Source organism: Tasmannia lanceolata, unplaced genomic scaffold, assembly GCF_043159265.1.
Source record: "Tasmannia lanceolata isolate RefF3 unplaced genomic scaffold, GAP_Taslan_0.1 ptg000002l, whole genome shotgun sequence".
In the NCBI taxonomy this organism is placed as follows: Eukaryota; Viridiplantae; Streptophyta; class Magnoliopsida; order Canellales; family Winteraceae; genus Tasmannia; species Tasmannia lanceolata.
In genome coordinates this window covers 47967669-47987267 of record NW_027518679.1, presented here as the reverse complement: position 1 = coordinate 47987267, position 19599 = coordinate 47967669, and the positions used below count along the sequence as shown (strand labels likewise).

General features: G+C 37.1%; 1 protein-coding gene across 1 annotated transcript; it reads left to right on the top strand.

Moving 5' to 3' along the window:
- The first annotated feature begins 6286 nt into the window (after positions 1 to 6286).
- On the top strand, positions 6287 to 8978 carry LOC143876235 (putative glucan endo-1,3-beta-glucosidase BG1). Its single transcript, XM_077377958.1, has 2 exons — positions 6287 to 6442; positions 7803 to 8978. The coding sequence occupies exons 1-2, from the start codon at positions 6427 to 6429 to the stop codon at positions 8798 to 8800; spliced, it is 1014 nt and encodes a 337-aa protein (XP_077234073.1). The 5' UTR covers positions 6287 to 6426; the 3' UTR covers positions 8801 to 8978.
- The last annotated feature ends 10621 nt before the right edge of the window (positions 8979 to 19599 follow it).

Below are 19599 nucleotides of genomic sequence, written 5' to 3'. Positions count from 1 at the left end.
AAACTCACTTCACGGATAAGAATCCTGGGATTTACCAAAAAAGGCTTTTAAAAAATTTCCAAACTTCAGGGGGGGCAATTGGCCCCCCTGACTCCGTCCCTGGCCAAGCCTATTTCCACGGAGCGTATGTCTTCATTTGAATGACATACAGCTATGAAATATATGTAGCGTTTTTATCATATAGAGTATCTCCTACTAAATATATTTATAATGAGGAATGATAGACACAAGGGCGCCCTTCCATAAAGAGCTTGAAAAGGGGCCCTTGATTGGATCCATGTTATTTTCGGTAACCTTTTAAAATCGATTAAGAAAGTAAATTCTATTGCACTTAATGACATGGATCTAATCAAGGGCCCTTTCTGGCTTTTTATGGACGGGCACCCTTCCGTCTATCGTTCTTCTTAAAGAAATTAAGAGATATTTACTTGAGGATAAAATAATTGATATTCCACTCTAATGCTCCTCATGGTCAGGGGCATTTCTAATTGGTACCTTCCTCCATGGAAGCATCTGCTGTTGCCGCACTGCACCGTAATCCTTACAATAATTTCTTGCAACTCTGAGATTATTTCTAACAGGATTATTAGAATTCACAAATTGTGAGATGAATGGTGTGCATAGGGATGGTTTTCAGACTATGGGATATGAAGATACGGAAAATTTGAGTTAATTTTATCTCATTTTAATCTTAACATTTGAGAAATGATTTAGGGAGACATGATTGCCTCCATAATATTACGAAAGCCTCTACGAGCTTGTTTATAAGCTGCCAATGCCATGATAAACTTTTACACAAATTATTTGGATAAATCTTAGATGATGAGGCCTTTTCAGATTACAACTAACTCTCTCTCTCTCTCAATCAAGAAGTTATAGGGGTCCCTTTCTTTGCATGTCTCACGTTTTCCCTAGACTATAGCTCAACACTTTCAGACTGCCATGAAAGCTATTTTTAACATTTTGCACCATTCAATTGCCATCTACAATTAACACTATCGTTTTTCCTAGATTTCCTCTGCCACTTTGTACATTTTGGATATAAAATTAACTATTACAAATTTATAAAGAGAGAACGGTTCCTACACACGTGTAGATAAGTTATCTACACACTAGCTTAAAATACAGTGGGGGTCACATTATTTGGGTGATCCAAACCATTCATTTTTAAGGCCCTCTCATAGATAGGGTGTCCACAAAAAATCAGATCTATAGGATCATCCTAACCATTCGAACTGTGGAGGCAAAAAATGGACTAATTTGTGAAGGTTTAAAGACATCCATTTTACCTCCACAAATCGTAGGGTTGATATGATCCTATGGATCTGATTTTTTATAGACACCCTATCTATGTGAGGGCCTTTAAAATGGATGGCTTGGATCACCCAAACAATGTGGGCCCCCACTGTATTTTAAGCTAGTGTGTAGAGAACTCTCTACACATATGTGTAGGAACCGTTTTCTCATTTATAAAACCTTATAAATTTACAAAACCTTATAAATTTAAATTTCCAAGTTATTTAAACCATTATAAATTTAGATTTCCATATTGCTGTTATTAACTCATTTTTAAATCTAAAATTTCTTTATAGCGATTAAATAACTGATAGATGCAAAATTTTTAAATGCTATACACGAAAATATACTTATACATACTAAATGTATAAAATATATTTATACATACTAAATTTAATTTGCACTATACGATTGCCATGTTATTTTCACCGTCATGTAGTACCCATTCGCCCCACTTTTAATGTGATTTAACGCAAAAAAAGCTTTAAAGTTGCCCACTGTTCACGTTATAAGGGGGGCGAATGCGTACTGAAAGGGGGGCGGGGGTGAAAATCTCTCTCTCTCTCTCTCTCTCTCTCTCTCTCTCTCTCTCTCTCCTGCCTTTGTTTTAAAAGGAATAAGAGGATCTCATATATTTTAGAGTCTGAGTGTTAATTTTGAGAAGAGAAGGTAGAGGTCTAGTTTTAGGGTTTGAAAAATTCATTCGCGGAGTAATAAGGAGAAGAAAGATAAAGTGCTGCAATAAAATGTTCGAATTTACCGGATAAACGGATACGGATAATATCCGAATTCGAACAACATCCATCGGAGTCGAATTTGGTAATAGATATTAAATATCCATTGAATTCGAATCCAAATCAGAATCCGGATAGTTTATACTGTAATCGAATTCGGATATAGCCATATCCGATTCGAATTCTATCCGTTTACACCCTTACAAATGACATACCCATATATATATATATATATATATATATATATATATATATATATATATATATATATATATATGTGTGTGTGTGTGTGTGTGTGTGTGTGTGTGTGTGTGTGTGTAGATATGTATACGTATGTATGTATATGAGGAATTGCTGAGGACCATATGCTTAGACTGTACTTAGAGTAGCGCTTTATTATGTACTTAGCTTTTCAGCTGACTGTGGTTATATAACATTTTCAGGTCTTGACCCTCGTGAGGTTAACGAGGAACAGGACGCTTAGCATTTGAACTGGACTTTGGCTTGAAGATTAGTTTAGTTATTTTCAATTCATTAGGAAATGAGTACTTTGAATAAGATGTAACGACTTTATTATTTTACTTTTGATTCAGGGGAGAGTTGAGATTTGATTTGACCTTGTTGGGCCTGCAGTAATTGAGACTTTGATATATATTTTAATTATGGAATGCCAGGTTTATGTTCTGTTATTGCTTTGTAGCCTTGTACATTTGTGTGACTCGTCTTGCAAGTGTAAGGCGCTGCCACGTCCTACGCCCCAGGGTGGGGTTTGGGGCATGACAGGGATTCTCCTTTTTTAAGTGGTGAAGAATGAGAAGAGCGAAAATATCTCATAGAATCTTGTTCAGCTACTCGGCCCGTTGAGCCCGTTTCAGAAATTTTACATTCTCTTACGACGAAAAACTCGGATTCTTCAAAGCGACTAATAATCATTTCTGAAGGTTCTCATCAATCTGTTTTTCCCGCTTTTCTTGGGAAAGAATGGGATGGCAGGTGTGTTCGGCAAGGCTTCTCATTTTAAGCTGAGAGAAACGGATTGATGAGATCTCGAAAGCAACTCCGGATTGATGAGATCTCTTAGGGTGAAAAAGGCGCAAAAGTGAAATTTTTTAGAAATGGACTTGTGGTGGGTAGGTGAGCCGAACAAGATTATTGGGATTTCTATTTTCTCTAATTCTTAGGCCTACAAAATAGGCGTAAATAGATTTTATAATGGTTGCCGAACGCGCATGCTAAAAAATCTGATTGCTTTGGAGATTGTACAAAAGAGTGGTTCAGTCTTTTTTCTGTACAGTGAAACTGACAGGTCAATAAGTTGAAAATCGACCCTAAATGTCATTTCAGAATCTTTTAGAATTTAAATGGTAAATTTCTCATTAATTAATTTCAAATACTACATTGAAAAATAGGTTATTGTATTTTAATCTATCATGTTTTGATATTACACTCACTCGGCCTGTCTTTTATTATTTAACCCATCTGTCAAAGGTTATTAATTATTACAATCATGGTTTAAAATTTCGGTTTCGGCCCTCACCGAAACTGAAATTTCGGCTGAAATACATTAATTAAAAAAGTCATGTTTTATTCATTCCGAAATTTTGGCCGAAAAGTTTTGGTAATTTCGGCCGAAATCCGGTAATTAAAAAAGTCTTGTTTTATTCATTTCGAAATTTCGGTAATTTCGGCCGAAATCTGGTAATTAAAAAATGTCTTGTTTTATTCATTCTGAAATTTCGGTAATTTCGGCTGAAATTTCAGAATAATATTGTTTTTATATAAAAAAACCAATTTACCTAATTTTGAACTGAAATTTAGAATTTATCAAAATTTGGGATTTGGCCTAATTTCGATTTGGGTCGATTCCGGTCCGAAATTTCAGATTTTGGACGAAATTTAAAACCATGATTACAATTCCTAAAAAGCTCCTATAGTTTAATTAAAAAATAAAAAGACAAGGTGACTTGGCACAATTATTAAAGAGGAATGCTAGATTCATGAGCGCCCTTGGACAATAGGGAGCAAAGGGCGGCCCTATTGGTCAAGGGCGGCCCTATTGGTCAATTCCCCTAGAGACTTTTTATTGTTTTAAGTTTCCGTGCCATCTTAAATGGGATTTGACCAATGAGGGAGCCCTTTGTCCTCTTTTCTCCGAAGACACCAGTGAGTCTAGACTCCCTCGTCATTTAAAACATCGTATGTCAGTATCATTAAAATAATATCAACTTGCGAATTTTAATATGATGAAAGGCTTTATAGTGCATTATTTTTCAAAAAGTAGCGTACGGCCCACACCATAGGTTTATCCAAACCGTCCATTAGATGGGACACAACCTTAGGTTGTGCCCCAGAAATCATTTCCATATATAGCTTGATCCTAACTCTCCGATCTATACAGGGACCGCACAATAGAGGGTTGATCCTAACCCTCTATAGAAGTTAGAATCAATTCTTATTCTTTGGAGTGCTTCCAGAATTAGAATTACATTTTTTAAGACACTTATAGGAATCACTTTTTTATTTTATTTTTTGGAATAGAATCATGTTGTCTCGTGTGAACGACAACCATTATTTTTCACAATCCTTTCTCATGCATGGGATGTCCATTCGGGATGCGATGAAGACCACGCAACACGCCTCTTGAGGTATTTGCTAGCTTGCTAGGCAATTCCGCAGAAAGCCATTTCGTGGCCAACTTTTGCACGAGAGAACAGCCACCTCCGATAAATTAAATGAATAAGACAAAATCTGCTAAAAAGTACGCATGTGTGGCTGTTTTCTCATGCAAAGGCCAGCTGCGAAATGGCTTTACCTGAAACTAACTAGCAAATCCCAAATAAATATTGTTGGCCACTGATGTGGCAATAGATGCTTTGATAATGTGCTAGCTCGTCTTTTATTATTTAACCCGCTGACAAACAAACATAAATTGAATTAGAACTATGGTTTCTAAGTATCTAATTTTCCTTCTGGACGGAGGATTCTATAATGATCCCTTCATGTTCAAAAACAGATTTGATCTTCCATGACTGGCCTGATGCATATAGTTAGATTAAGCTATTTCCTTATAAATTTAATGTTAGTTTGATTACGTCAATAACTAGATTATCGAGATTACTCTAGGTTAAGAGATTTTCAATAATACAATCAATTCAAAATGGCTTGATTGAATATTTACAGAATGGTCTAAATCTTACATTTATTATTTGGATAATCTTATGAGATTATGATCTTCACGATCTCTCTCAGTGGGTACATCACCTCGCGTGGTAGAAATCATTGGCAGTTGTGTTTGTTTGGTTTGCAATAAATTGCTGATCTAGAATTTATAAGGGTCCCTTTCTTGGCGTGTCTCACGCTTTCTCTAGACTATAGCTAAACCCTTTCATACTGCTGGTAAAGTTATCTTTAACACAATTGGTTTGCCTATATTTCCTTCGGCACATCGTAGAACACAATTGGTTTGCCTATATTTCCTTCGGCACATCGTAGAACCGTGTTGTTATTCTGTCATGCATCATTCTTGCATGGGTCACTTTCCCCACCGTTAACAGATTGGCTCTTTCTCTATTTGTCATTAATTTGCACTATACAATTGCCATGTTATTTTCACCCTCATGTAGTACCCATTCGCCCCACTTTTAATGTGATTTAACGCAAAAAAAAAGCGTTAAAGTTGCCCACTGTTCACGTTATAAGGGGGGCGAATGCGTACTGCAAGGAGGGCGGGGGTGAAAATATCATCTCCCTAACACTATCGTTTTCCTAGATTTCCTTTGCAACTTTGTACATTTTGGATATAAAACCAACTTATTTAAACCATTACAATTTTAAACGCCTTATAAATGTGCAAAACCTTATAAATTTATAAAACCTTATAAATTTAAATTTCCAACTTATATCAACCATTATAAATTTAAATTTCCATATTGCTGTTATTAAATCATTTTTAAATCTAAAATTTCTCTATAGCAATTAAATATCTTATAACTGATAGATGTAAAATTTCTAAATGCTTTATATGAAAACTACATTCTAGGAATCTATATATATATTAATACAAACTAAATTTATTGTGGTGGTTTTGATGACCTGCATTGTAGGAATCCATTTATTAGTAGAAGATGTCTAGAAAACTTCGGGTGAAAGCCATTTCCTAGGAGAGAACAGCCACCTTGTACCAGATTTTGTATTATTCATTTCCATCTTATTCAAAATTTATTGTGGTGGTTGTGAGCACTTATAGTAAAGAGATGCAAGTGTGGACAGGGTTGTAGAAATTTAGCACTCCTTCCCTCTATATAAGGAGCAAGGGTGCAAGGGTTGAGGCATCCGCATTTGCATTTGAGTCAGTTTTAATTCAGAGTGTTCTTCTTTGTCTGTGATAGTGTTTTCAATGGCATCTCCTTCAGGCATGACTCTCTCTCTTTCTCTCTCTCTCTCTCTTACAAAATATGTGCATGTAATGAGGTGAAAGTCAGTTTTCATTCAGATTATTCTCTCCCATCAGAGTATCCTCTCCCATCTTGTTGAAACAACCAATTACTACAAAAGTCCCTAGCAAATAAGTCCCATACAAATAGAGAGCGGTGATATTTTCAATACCCCCCGCGGCAGTACACATTCACCCCCCTTTTAACATGACTTGTAGTCAAAAAGCGTTAAAGTTGCCCACTGTTCACCTTATAAGGGGGGCGAATGCGTACTGCAGAGGGGGTGAAAATATCATCCCCCTAAATAAATATATATAATACACTAATCATGTTTCTTTCCATTGTGATTCGTCTATTTTCTGAGATTTTTTTTTTCTTTGAAAAATTGTTTCCACTACTTTCTCCCTCTCAACTCAACTCAGCTCAACTCAACAAAGCTTTCGTCCCAAACTAGTTGACTTTTCCGCCTCTAAAAATTTGAATTTTTCTCAATTAATTTGCCACTATTATTGTGGGTTTGCCACACCAAATAAAATCAAATTTTCCAATTCTTTGATTTTCGCGCTCCATTTTTCTCTCGCAAGAAATCCCATCCAAAAATCCAAGTGACTTATTTAAGATTTTGCTTAAATCTCTCTCTCTCTCTCTCTCTCTCTCTCTCTCTCTCTCACACACACACACACACACACACACACCCACACACTGCCACCCAGCAGCCCTTTCTCAACACTACTAAAACCGTCATATTCTCCCTTTGCCGTCAATTAAACAGGGCACACCATCAAGAATTATATATAATTTGCAAGGCCTTATCATAGATAGGGTTGTACCAAAAATCAGCTCCATATATCATCCTAACCCCTCCATTTGTGGAGGACAAAAATGGGGCAGATTTGTGTACCAAAAATGGGGAATATTTGTGTACCATTTGAAAGTCCCTTACATAGATGGGGGGTGTACCAAAAATCAGCTCCATAGGATCATCCTAACCCCTCCATTTGTGGAGGACAAAAATGGACAGACACAAATCTGCCCCATTTTTGTCCTCCACAAATGGAGGGGTTAGGATGATCCTATGGAGCTGATTTTTGGTACACCCCCTATCTATGATAAGGCCTTGCAAATGAATGGTTTGGATCACTCCCCAAAATGTGGGACCCATGTGATTGGGCAAGCTAGCTCACCATAAGTTTGTCCTCACAAAATCTGAGGCTATATGGCAGCTCTCTCATCCAGTAGCCGATCTGCGGAATGCCTTCTTCTATGGTCCCTTGCAAATCCTATATATATGATTATTATGATTATGATACTGATGAAAATGATGATGATAATTTTGCAGCCCCTGCTCTCAGTTTCGTCTACGGAAATGATAGGAGCAAACCAATACCTCCTCAAGACACGGTCAGACATTGCCAAATGAACAACATCACCAAATTGCGGCTTTCAAAGGCAGACGTTCAGGTTTTGGATGCGCTCCGCGATACCAACATTAAAGTCATCATTCCAGTTGCCAACAGTCATCTTAATGTATTCGCCAAAAACCCTCAAGAAGCAGCTTTGTGGGTTAAGAATTTCGTATTGAACTATTGGCCTCAGGTCGAAATCCAGTATATCTGTGTTGGTCAGGACGTGTTATTACTTGATGAATCTGAAAGCTTGCACCAGGCAATGACCAACATAAATAATGCAATCCAACAAGATCCACGCACTAACGGAAAAATCAAGGTGTCCACAACCATTGGAATACATGATCTGGAAAACTATGACATCCAGAAGCTTCCCTCTGAATGTATCTTCAAGAATAGCGTCAGGCGCATCCTAGAACCCATCCTTGCAAGCAAAGATTTCAATGATGCCCCACTCTTCGTTAATGTTTACCCGTACGAATATTTTGCCCAGCATAGCAATGTAACCCCGGATATCACTCATTATCTCTTCACTGCCACAACCCCTTTTGTAATAGACGGAGAATATGAATACAAATATGTGTTTGATTTGATGGTGGATGCGCTCCTTTCAGCCGTTCAAGATCTGAGGGCATCCTTTCCAATCAAATATGTGAAGCTTATTGTGGCAGGAACTGGATGGCCTCATAAAGGAGGAGACGAGGCAACGATGGAAAATGCCCGAACATACAATTGTAACCTAATTAAACATGTGAATAATGGAACTCCAATGTCGAAGAAGCCTCTTGAAGCCTATATTCTTGGTATGTACGATGAGGACAATAAGACTGAGAATGAATGGTGCCGTTACTACGGAGTATTCAATGAGAAAGGGGAGCCATACTACCCCTTCCCCAGCGTCTGCACTTGCCCCTGCTCCTTCGCTCCGTAATTCTCAGCTTTGCAAAGAGAGATGGGTACTGCTACTACTACTAGTATTAAAATAAGGGAGCTGATTATCTTCTTGCTCTGTCTTTGTGTATCTACGAATGTAATAATAAAGACGTACCCGAGACTGTTAGGCGGATGAGCCTCGCATCAATAAATAAATCTTATGTGTGTTATGTTTATATGACTGATGCATGAAAATGTGGCAATGATATATGTGATGATTGTAGTTCCTTTTGTTTACATTGACTATTGATTGGTTATTATAATGGGAGTTATTATCCAAAGAAAGTATCTATCTATTTTTAATACGAAATATGAGCAGGGACCTAGGAGATCTTATATTGATCCATGAGATGGTGGAAGACGGGAGGAGCTACATGTAGTATAAGAGGGGCAGTTGCCCCTGTTGAGTTGGGCCAAATCCTTAATAGGCCCAACTCAATTTGGCCCAGCCCCTTTAAAATTTGAAGGCCTGCCCTCCTTATGTATAAGCTTGTATATGCTTGCCCCCCTTATGAGATCTTGTTGGTTACATCTTCCCAGCCCTCTCTCACCACTTGAAAAACCACTACTCGGTGTAAAAAAAATGTCATGGTTGCCAAGAATGGCCTTACTGGAAAAAATCTCATTATTGTGTCCATTTATTATTTTTGGAAACAGATAGGAAATAATGCGTTACTAGGATGGATAGTTATAAAATATATCTCTCCATTTGATGGGCCCTCACGTAGATAGGGTGTGCCCAAAAAATCAGCTTCATAGGATCTTCCTAACCCTTTGAACCATGGAGGCAAAAAATGGACAGATTTGTGAAGGTTTATACACGTCCATTTTACCTCGACGAAACGTAGGGTTGGGAAGATCCTATGGAGCTGATTTTTTGTGGACACCCTATCTATATGAGGGCCAATCAAATGAATGGTTTGGAACACCCAAAAAATATGCCGTCCACTGTATTTTAAGCTAGTATGTAGATAACTTATCTACACTTGTGTATAGAAACCATTTTCTCATATATATATATATATATATATATATATATATATATATATATATATATATATATATATAGAGAGAGAGAGAGAGAGAACATTTCCTACACACTTGTGTAGGTAAGTTACCTACACACTACCTTAAAATACAGTGGGGGCCCACATTGTTTGGGTGATCCAAACCATTCATTTGAATGGTCCTCACATAGATAGGGTGTCCACAAAAAAATCAGATCCATAGGATCATCCTAACCATTCAAACTATGGAGGCAAAAAATGGACTAATTTGTGAAGGTTTATACACGTCTATTTTACCTCCACAAATCGTAGGGTTGGGATGATCCTATGGATCTGATTTTTTGTGGACACCCTATCTCTGTGACGACCATTCAAATGAATGGTTTGGATCACCCAAACAATGTGGGCCCCCACTGTATTTTAAGCTAGTGTGTAGGTAACTTACCTACACAAGTGTATAGGAAATGTTTTCTCATATGTATATATATATATATATATATATATATATATATATATATATATATATATATATATATATATATATATATAAAACAGTTCCTACACATATGTGTAGAGAGTTCTCTACACACTAGCTTAAAATACAGTGGGGGCCCACATTGTTTGGGTGATCCAAGCCATCCATTTTAAAGGCCCTCACATAGATAGGGTGTCTACAAAAAATCAGATCCATAGGATGATCCCAACCCTACGATTTGTGGAGGTAAAATGGATGTCTTTAAACCTTCACAAATTATTCCATTTTTTGCCTCCACAGTTAGAATGGTTAGGATGATCCTATGGATCTGATTTTTTGTGGACACCCTATCTATGTGAGGGCCTTAAAAATGAATGGTTTGGATCACCCAAATAATGTGGCCCCCACTGTATTTTAAGCTAGTGTGTAGATAACTTATCTACACATATGTGTAGGAACCGTTTTCTTATATATATAGGGAAAGGTGTGCGTACTCGGTCGAGTAGATAAGCTTATCTACTCGGTCGGGTTATAAACAGTGGGGGCCCACATTTTTGGGGTGATCCAAACCATTCATTTGAAAGGCCCTTACCTAGATAGGGTGTCCACCAAAAGTCAGCCCCATAGGATCATCCTAACCCATCCAACAGTGGAGGGAAAAATGGGCAGATTTGTGGACAAGCTGTGTTTGTCCATTTTTTCCCATTTTCCCCTCCACTGTTGCATGGGTTAGGATGATCCTATGGGGCTGATTTTTGGTGGACACCTTATCTAGGTAAGGGCCTTTCAAATGAATGGTTTGGATCACCCCAAAAATGTGGGCCCCACTGTTTTTAACCCGACCGAGTAGATAAGATTATCTACTCGACCGAGTACGCACACATTTCCCATATATATATATATATATATATATATATATATATATATGAGGAAAGTGTTTCTACTCGGTCCCCTAGATAAGCTTATCTACTCCTCCCTTTAAAAAAATACAGTGGGCCCACGCTGTTTGGATGATCCAAAGCATTCATTTGATAGGTCCTAACATAGATAGGGTGTGCCCAAAAAATCAGCACCAAAGGGTCATCCTAGCCCTTCGTTTTGTTGGGCACACCGTGTCCAAAATGGACGCATATAAACGTGGACGTTTATATGTGTCCATTCTGGGCACCACAAGGCACTACAAAACGAAGGGCTAGGATGACCCTTTGGTGCTGATTTTTTGGGCACACCCTATCTATGTTAAGACCTATCAAATGAATGCTTTGGATCATCCAAACAGCGTGGGCCCACTGTATTTTTTTAAAGGGAGGAGTAGATAAGCTTATCTAGGGGACCGAGTAGAAACACTTTCCTCTATATATATATATATATATATATATATATATATATATATATATATATATATATATATATATATATATATATATACTAGTAAGACCAACCGTGCGATGCACAGTTTGGAAGTCCAAAAGTCATAAAATCGTAGAAGGAGAAGAAAGATATAAAGGATCCGATTATGCTATGGTATTAGTTTGGTCTGTGGGCTGGAGCTGCATGTTGTTTGTTCACTAGTACTAGGGGTGTTCATTATTCGGTTCTAACCGAATAACCGAACTAAACCGAATTGGTTTGGTCAGTTCGGTTTCGGTTATTTTGTTTTTGAAATTCGGTTATTCAGTTTCGGTTTCGGTTATCTCAAAAAAAAATTCGGTTAACTGAATAACCGAAATTATGATAAAAACCATTATTTTTTTTTAAAAAAGTGCTATATGGGCACTCCGTAGGATGATCAAAACCGTCCATTTGATTGATCACAACTTAATTAGGTTGTGCTAAAAAAATCATTTCGATAAGATGATCCTAGCCCTCCGATCCAAACTGAGATTTTGCTTTTTCCCTATATTTCTCCCACTATTCGGTTATTCGGTTACCGAATAACCGAATTTTTAATCGGTTCGGTTTCGTGTTCGGTTTTTAGAAATTTCGGTTCGGTTTCGGTTATCGAAATTTGATAACCGAAATTATTTCGGTTATGAAATTTCGGTCTATTCGGTTCGGTTATAACCGAACGAACACCCCTATCTAGTGTTGTTATGGTGTAACTGTTCTCTAGTAGTGTTATGGTGTAATTGTCTTAATGTTGGTGGGATGTCTCATCCCGTGACGTATTTCAGTTGATGCCATATTAATAAAGTTTTTTTTTTTCAATAGAGTTCTTGTTACCTTTATAAAAAAAAAAGGGAAAAATACATTTAGACCCCTTGTGGTTTCTGACACATTCAACTTAACCCCAGAAGTTTAAAAAGTTACAAGTAGACCCCATGTGGATTCATTGGGTTTTTTTAACAGACGGCGTCGGGGAAAAGACCAGAATACCCTCATCTTCCCCAACTGAAAATTAGGGTTTTCATAATTGAAAACTAAAAATTGGGGTTTGATTCAAACCCTTGTTGATTTATCAACATAAACCCTCCATTTAGGAGTTTTATTTGTCTTCATTCACATCATTATAATGATTTGCACATAAAGCCTAATGTTTTAGGGCTTTATTTTTTATTTTTATCAAAGTTTTTTTCTTGAAATGTGGGTTTGATGTAACCATGGGGTGGGGTTCGATTGTCTGTGGTGGTTGTGACGGCGGTGGCCGGAGATGGTAAAGGTGGTGGCCGAAGGTGGCGAGGAAGGCCACCCGGAGGGGCGACGGCGGCGGTGGGAAATGCCGTAACCCTAATCCCTCTGCAAATGAGGGTATTTCTATCCTCAAAATATTAACCATGGTTAGTTTTAGTCTTTCCGTCAGGTTAAACTGACGGACAGTTGACGAAGGGGGTGTACTTGTCACGTTTTGAAACCACAGGGGGTCTACTTGTAACTTTTTAAACTTTTGGGGTTAAGTTGAATGTGTCAGAAACCACAGTAGGTCTAAGTGTATTTTTTCCTAAAAAAAATGTTTGGTTCCTAAAAACAACTCTTTTCCACTAATTGCATAAGAACACCTTGAGCTCTAACATATTTTTTGGTAAAATAGTAGTCACTTTTGATTTTTGAGCACATTTTATAAATCTGTATTTTTCTTTACTATTCATGTTTGCCCATCCTAATTTCTTTAGATTTTGATCCTTGAAGTCCAAAAATCTCACCATTCAAGCAATCCAGCCAATCACAGATTCAGTTTGACAAAAAGATCATTTTAGTCTATATGGTGGACGTTTAGGATAGACCAGTCAAAGTAAGGTCACTGTCATGATCGTCACATCCATGTGCCACATGTACAGTGGGCCTACAGCCCTGTATTACAACGGGAATTGTTAAATAACGATGTAGCCCATGTATATGGATGTAGCCTATCACCACCACCATAAAAAAACACTCATATGAAGAATTCCTCTTCAAATTTGAAAGACAATCTCAACGTTAGAATGATATATTTAGTTGGCAACTCCAATCGATCAAACCCATTCACCTAAATTTCAAAATTCAAGAAGAAAATGATCAAAAGAATCTCAAAATCCAAAATTCACACCGAACTTCGTGAAATATTAGATAGCGTATACCATCATTGGAAACAGTATAAAACTTAATCCAAGGAATTTAAAAAATATGAACTGAAAGAAGCAAACAAAAGGCTTACATTTAGAGTAAAACCCATATAGATCAGAGTAATAGTTTGCTCTTGGTGACATTACCATCTATGATGATATTGCCCTGATGGCTTGATATTGCCCTGATGGCTTTTGGGATGTCACGAGCATCGACGATATGCCTGAACAATGGTAATATCTCGTTCAAGCATTCGATGCGCGTAATGAGAAGAAGAAAATGAAAAGAAGAACACATACAATTCACTTTTCTTGATTGGGACCCAGTGGGTAACAAGCATTCCTAACATAGATTTTGCATTTTCATCTGAGTCACAACTCAAGAGGTAGGAAAAACAATTGCAAATGCTCGCCTACTTGCAAATTGGGATAAACTACTACTTGCATCATCAAAACATCAACACAGATTAGAAGCCCTCTTTAGCAAAAAAAAAAAGATGACTGGATTTGAGATGAACATCACATCCCAATAAGCAGACAAAAAATATAGAAGTTAGAACAAATTTAGCTTTCCGCCATTAAAAAAAAAACAAAGTTAGCTTTCTCGTTGCATAGACAACCAGGGAAAATAAGGGGAAAAAATAGATACTACAAAACAGATATATTTGAGAGAAATTGAAAGGCAATAAAATAAAGGCGCAGCCCATTTCCAAGGGAAAAAAACCAGAATCTAATTCATCTACCTTATATCCAAGTTCAGCAGTCATTATGAAGCATAAAGATCAGAGCAGTAGCTTCCTGTTTTTGACGGACCATCGATGATTATTCTCCCTGGCAGCTTTGGGGACATCTCTAATATCGACGATACGGCTGAACATCAGTAATAACTCGTTGATGCATTCCATCAAACACCTGGTGTGCATAAAATAAAATCATATTCATATACATAAAAAATGAGTAGCATAAAAGGAAATTGACGAAAGAAATGGTTGAAAACCATTAGACGAAAAAAGGTAAACCCCCAAGAAATTCACAGATGCACAGAAATGATACGGGTAAAAAGATCTATGACAAAGATGCCCAGACACATGCACATCTATAAATAAACATAGAAGGAAGCATTGTTTTTGTTTTTTTTTCTCTATACAAATAGCACAGTTAAGTTTAAAGACGATTTTTCATCGAGCAAATTGTGTGCACATGAACCATGTATATGAAGTAGGAGAAAGCCTCCATCATCTGTTGGTGTCGCTTTTAATGGGACCCCATCTTCTGGTTCTTCTTGTAAATCATCAACATGTTATTTGCCATACACCAAATGAATTGGTGTTCTCACCAATGTGTGCGCCAGAAACAAAATCATGAGCTAAAATGACAACCATAACTCCAGAATAGTTGCATCAACACAATTTCTATAAGACCATGCTTTAGTATAGAATATACACCAATATTAAACCCACCAACAAAATTAAATGAAATTATACATGTTTTATATATATACAGTTACACACACACACTTGATGAGGTAAATATGAAAGAAACAACAGAGGTAGAGCCAAACTATAACCAAAATAACCCTTCAGAAGAACAGAAGAAAGGAGAAATATCTCAAAATTGAAAGAACCGGGTTCCACCATACTACTATAACCTTTAAAAAGTTGTAGAAAGTCACGAATCCTATCATGGGCCTGTAATACAGGATTGGATTGCGGTGATGGAGAGAAGAAGAGGTAGGTAGAGGCCATGGCAGCCATTGATTCTCAGAGAAGGGGATTAATGTTTGGGGAATGTGGAAAGTAATGGGCTAGCCATAAATCAAGGATATTCAGTGATGAAATGGCAAAACTGGCGTTACGGGAATAGCAGGAGACGGACCGTTTGGAATGGAAAGGTTGTATGCGTTTGGAGCTTCCCCTTTGAGGAAGCGTTATGCGTTAGGCGAAGAGGCAATCGGCAAAACACATTAATATAAAGCGGGGAAATATCTAAAAAATGGTAAGGGGAGACGTTTGAAGATACCAAAGGCTCTTGTAATTCCAACTTTTGCGTAAAAATTACTCTCTATTAAAATCGGAACTATAGATTTCCCAAAATTTTAGCCGCAATGAGGAGATACGTTATTTATCTAAACTTTTGCATAGAGGAGTGACACGTGGCATCACCACGGCTTAGAGGATTCCGCTTTAAAATGTAGAAAACGTTTTAGAATTCGGAATGCTAATTCGGTATTTAATTTTGGGAAGCTGTGGGTGTGACACGTGGCACAACCTCAGCTTCCCACATTAGCTTTACTTATGTACTAGTGAGTCAACCCGTGCCATGCACGGGTAGCCCTAAACAACATAAAACAATTTCTAACTAATGGAAAAATGGAGAAAGAAGGCAGAGAAGACATTATAAGAAATCAATTTTGAGAAACAACAGTTCTTATGAAAGGAAAAGTTGATTTTGGTCATAATAATCTTGAGAACAAAATAAAACATTGTAATTAGGAAAAAAGAAGAAAGAAAGGGAATGCAACATTGACCAACATAGTGTTTTGAAATGCAGCAGCGCCTACATGGATGATCCAACTATTGCTTTGTTGGCCCCCACTTAATTAAGCCTTGAGATCCTATATGATAAATATGTTTTGATCTGCACGTCCTTTATCGTAGTATATAGAAATGAGTGGAGCCCACATGGATGATCCAAACCGTTCCTTTGCAAAGGAGATCAGATAACTAAGATCATATATATGGATAACTACTGTGTTGGTATCCGCACATACTTGGGCATAGTGTTTAGAAGCACTGGGTCCACAATTGAATAAATTTTAGGCGCATGATTTAGAGAGAGAAGCAGTCCCGAAATTTCCATGGTATTTTAGACACAGTTGTCTGATTTAGCTTTTGAGGATAGAATTTGAGCCGAAAAGTGATTATTTGACTCGAATTACAAGTAGGCCCCGTTTGTTGTGATTTGAGAACCGATTGAGAGACCCAAACTGATTAATGGGGTCAAAATTAAACATAATTTTGAATCCAATAATCAGTGTTGGAAATACAACAGGTTCTGAAAAACTAAAACCATTCAAACAGGGCCGAAGTGATAGTATATCCAAAATAATTGGGACGAAGTAGAGGGACAGAATGGGTGGGCTATAATTTAGAAGTACAAAAAAGAAATTGAAGAACCAAAAAAAAAAAACAAAAACCAAAAAAAAAATAAAAATAAAAATAGCATGATTCAAGACAATAGCCAAAAAAGGAATGAATTCAATTCAATTTAGTAGGTCGCAAACACAAATTAATAAGCCAAATTAGTTGTGTAGTTATCCGAAACTCATTTAGTATGAAATAGCGTATTAACAGCGACTTTGGAGGTTCCATAAGCAAAAAAAAATTGCCACGTTGGAATATTATGTGCCAGGGAAGGGTATATATATACGGGCAACAAATAAAATGTAAATAAAAAGAAACCACAATAAATTGAATGATGTTCGGTGTAAAATATAATAAAGTAGGTCATCTGTCATTCCCATAAAGATAATAGAACTGCAAACAAATTAATGAATAATCTCAGCAATAGTTTCTACAAATCAATAATAATTGCAAGGCTAAAATGAAATTCATAAAAAATAGAAACAAAAATAGGGAAAGCATTGGCAGAGAGATAGAGATAGAGAGAGTTGTGTGTGTGTGGTGGGGGGGGAGAAAAAAAACCAAGAAAATGTATTAGAAGACAGCTTGATGGGATAAAAAATCAGAGAACTCTGAAGTGGAAGACAGCTTGATGGGATGAAAAATCAGATAGCTCTGTAAGTAATCCCACCCCTAAAATTCTTGGGGCACAACCTATTTACATTGTGGCCCATCAAATGGACAGTTTGGATCATCCTATGGCCCCAAATAGGTTGTGCCAAAAAAATTACTTCCACATGATGATCCTAACCTTCTGATCTATAGACGTTTCCAATTTTCCATAACATGCAGTTCCTCGATATATCATAAGGCTAGGATCGTCTTGTGGAAATGATTTTGGGGCACAACCTTTTTACATTGTAGCCCATGAAATGGAAGGGTTGGATCATCCTATAGTGTGATGTAGAGTACTTTTTGGAAAATACAATGGAAGCTTACCGTATAAAAACTCTAAAAATGGGGTGTGGGAATATCATAATCCGACCCATAAAATTCTTTAAATAAAGGGTAAAATAATCGCATATGCAAGAGAAAGTTGCCAAAATTTCTCAAGAGAGAGAAAGGTTAATTAATACGAAGAGTGAAACATGGACACGTTCAATGTAGAGAGAGACTTAATAGCAATAAATATAGGTAAAGGAGATTTGTTTCTATTATAAACGATCTTTTGTGGAGAACCGATTTGCAACGCCGGATCGAGAGAGAAAGAGAGATAAAATATCGAGAGAAAATCGAGAAAATTTCGGGCGGAGGTTATCTCTCTCTAGGTAAGACGAAAATATCGAGAGAGAAAGAGATAGAAAATATCGAGAGAAAATCTCTAAAATATCAGGCGGAGGTTTTCTCTCTCAGGGTGAGACAAAATAGGGGGCTGACACGTATACAAAGTCTTTTAAAATCGTAGAAAATATACGGTAAGACGAAAGGGGAGGCTGCCACGCTTCAATGAACAGTAAAATAGGCGTTCCTCCTTAATATATATATATATATATATATATATATATATATATATATATATATATATAAAAGTTATCTACACACTAGCTTAAAATACAGTGGAGGGCATATTGTTTGGGTGATCCAAACCATTAATTTGATTGGCCCTCACATAGATAGGGTGTCCATAAAAAATCAGCTACATAGGATCATCCCAACCCTATAATTTGTGGACGTAAAATGGACGTGTACAAACCTTCACAAATCTGTCCATTTTTTGCCTCCACGGTTCAAAGGCTTAGGATGATCCAATGGAGCTGATTTTTTGTGGACACCCTATCTATGTGAGGGCCAATCAAATGAATGGTTTGGATCACCCAAACAATGTGGGCCTCCACTGTATTTTAAACTAGTGTGTAGATAACTTCTCTACACATGTGTGTAGAAACCGTTCTCTCATATATATCAAACCATTCGTTTGATTGGCCCTCACATAGATAGGGTGTCCACAAAAAATCAGCTCCATTGGATCATCCTAACCCTACGATTTGTGGCGGTAAAATGAACGTGTATAAACCTTCACAAATCTGTCCATTTTTTGCCTCCACTGTTTAAATGGTTAGAATGATCCTATGGAGCTGATTTTTTGGGCGCACCCTATCTATGTGAAGGCCAATCAAATGAATGCTTTGGATCACCCAAACAATGTAGCCCCCACTGTATTTGAAGCTAGTGTGTAGATAACTTATCTACACTAGTGTGTAGGAAATCCTCTCTCTCTCTCTCTCTCTCTCTCTCTCTCTCTCTCTCTCTCTCTCTCTCTCTCTCTCTCTCTATATATATATATATATATATATATATATATATATATATATATATATATATATATATATATATGTGAGAGAACATTTCCTACACACTTGTGTAGGTAAGTTACCTACACACTAGCTTAAAATACAGTGGGGGCCCATATTGTTTGGGTGATCCAAACAATTCATTTGAATGATCCTCACATAGATAGGGTGTCCACAAAAAATCAGATCCATAGGATCATCCTAACCATTCAAACTATGAAGGCAAAAAATGGACAAATTTGTGAAGGTTTATACACGTCCATTTTACCTCCACAAATCGTAGGGTTGGGATGATCCTATGGA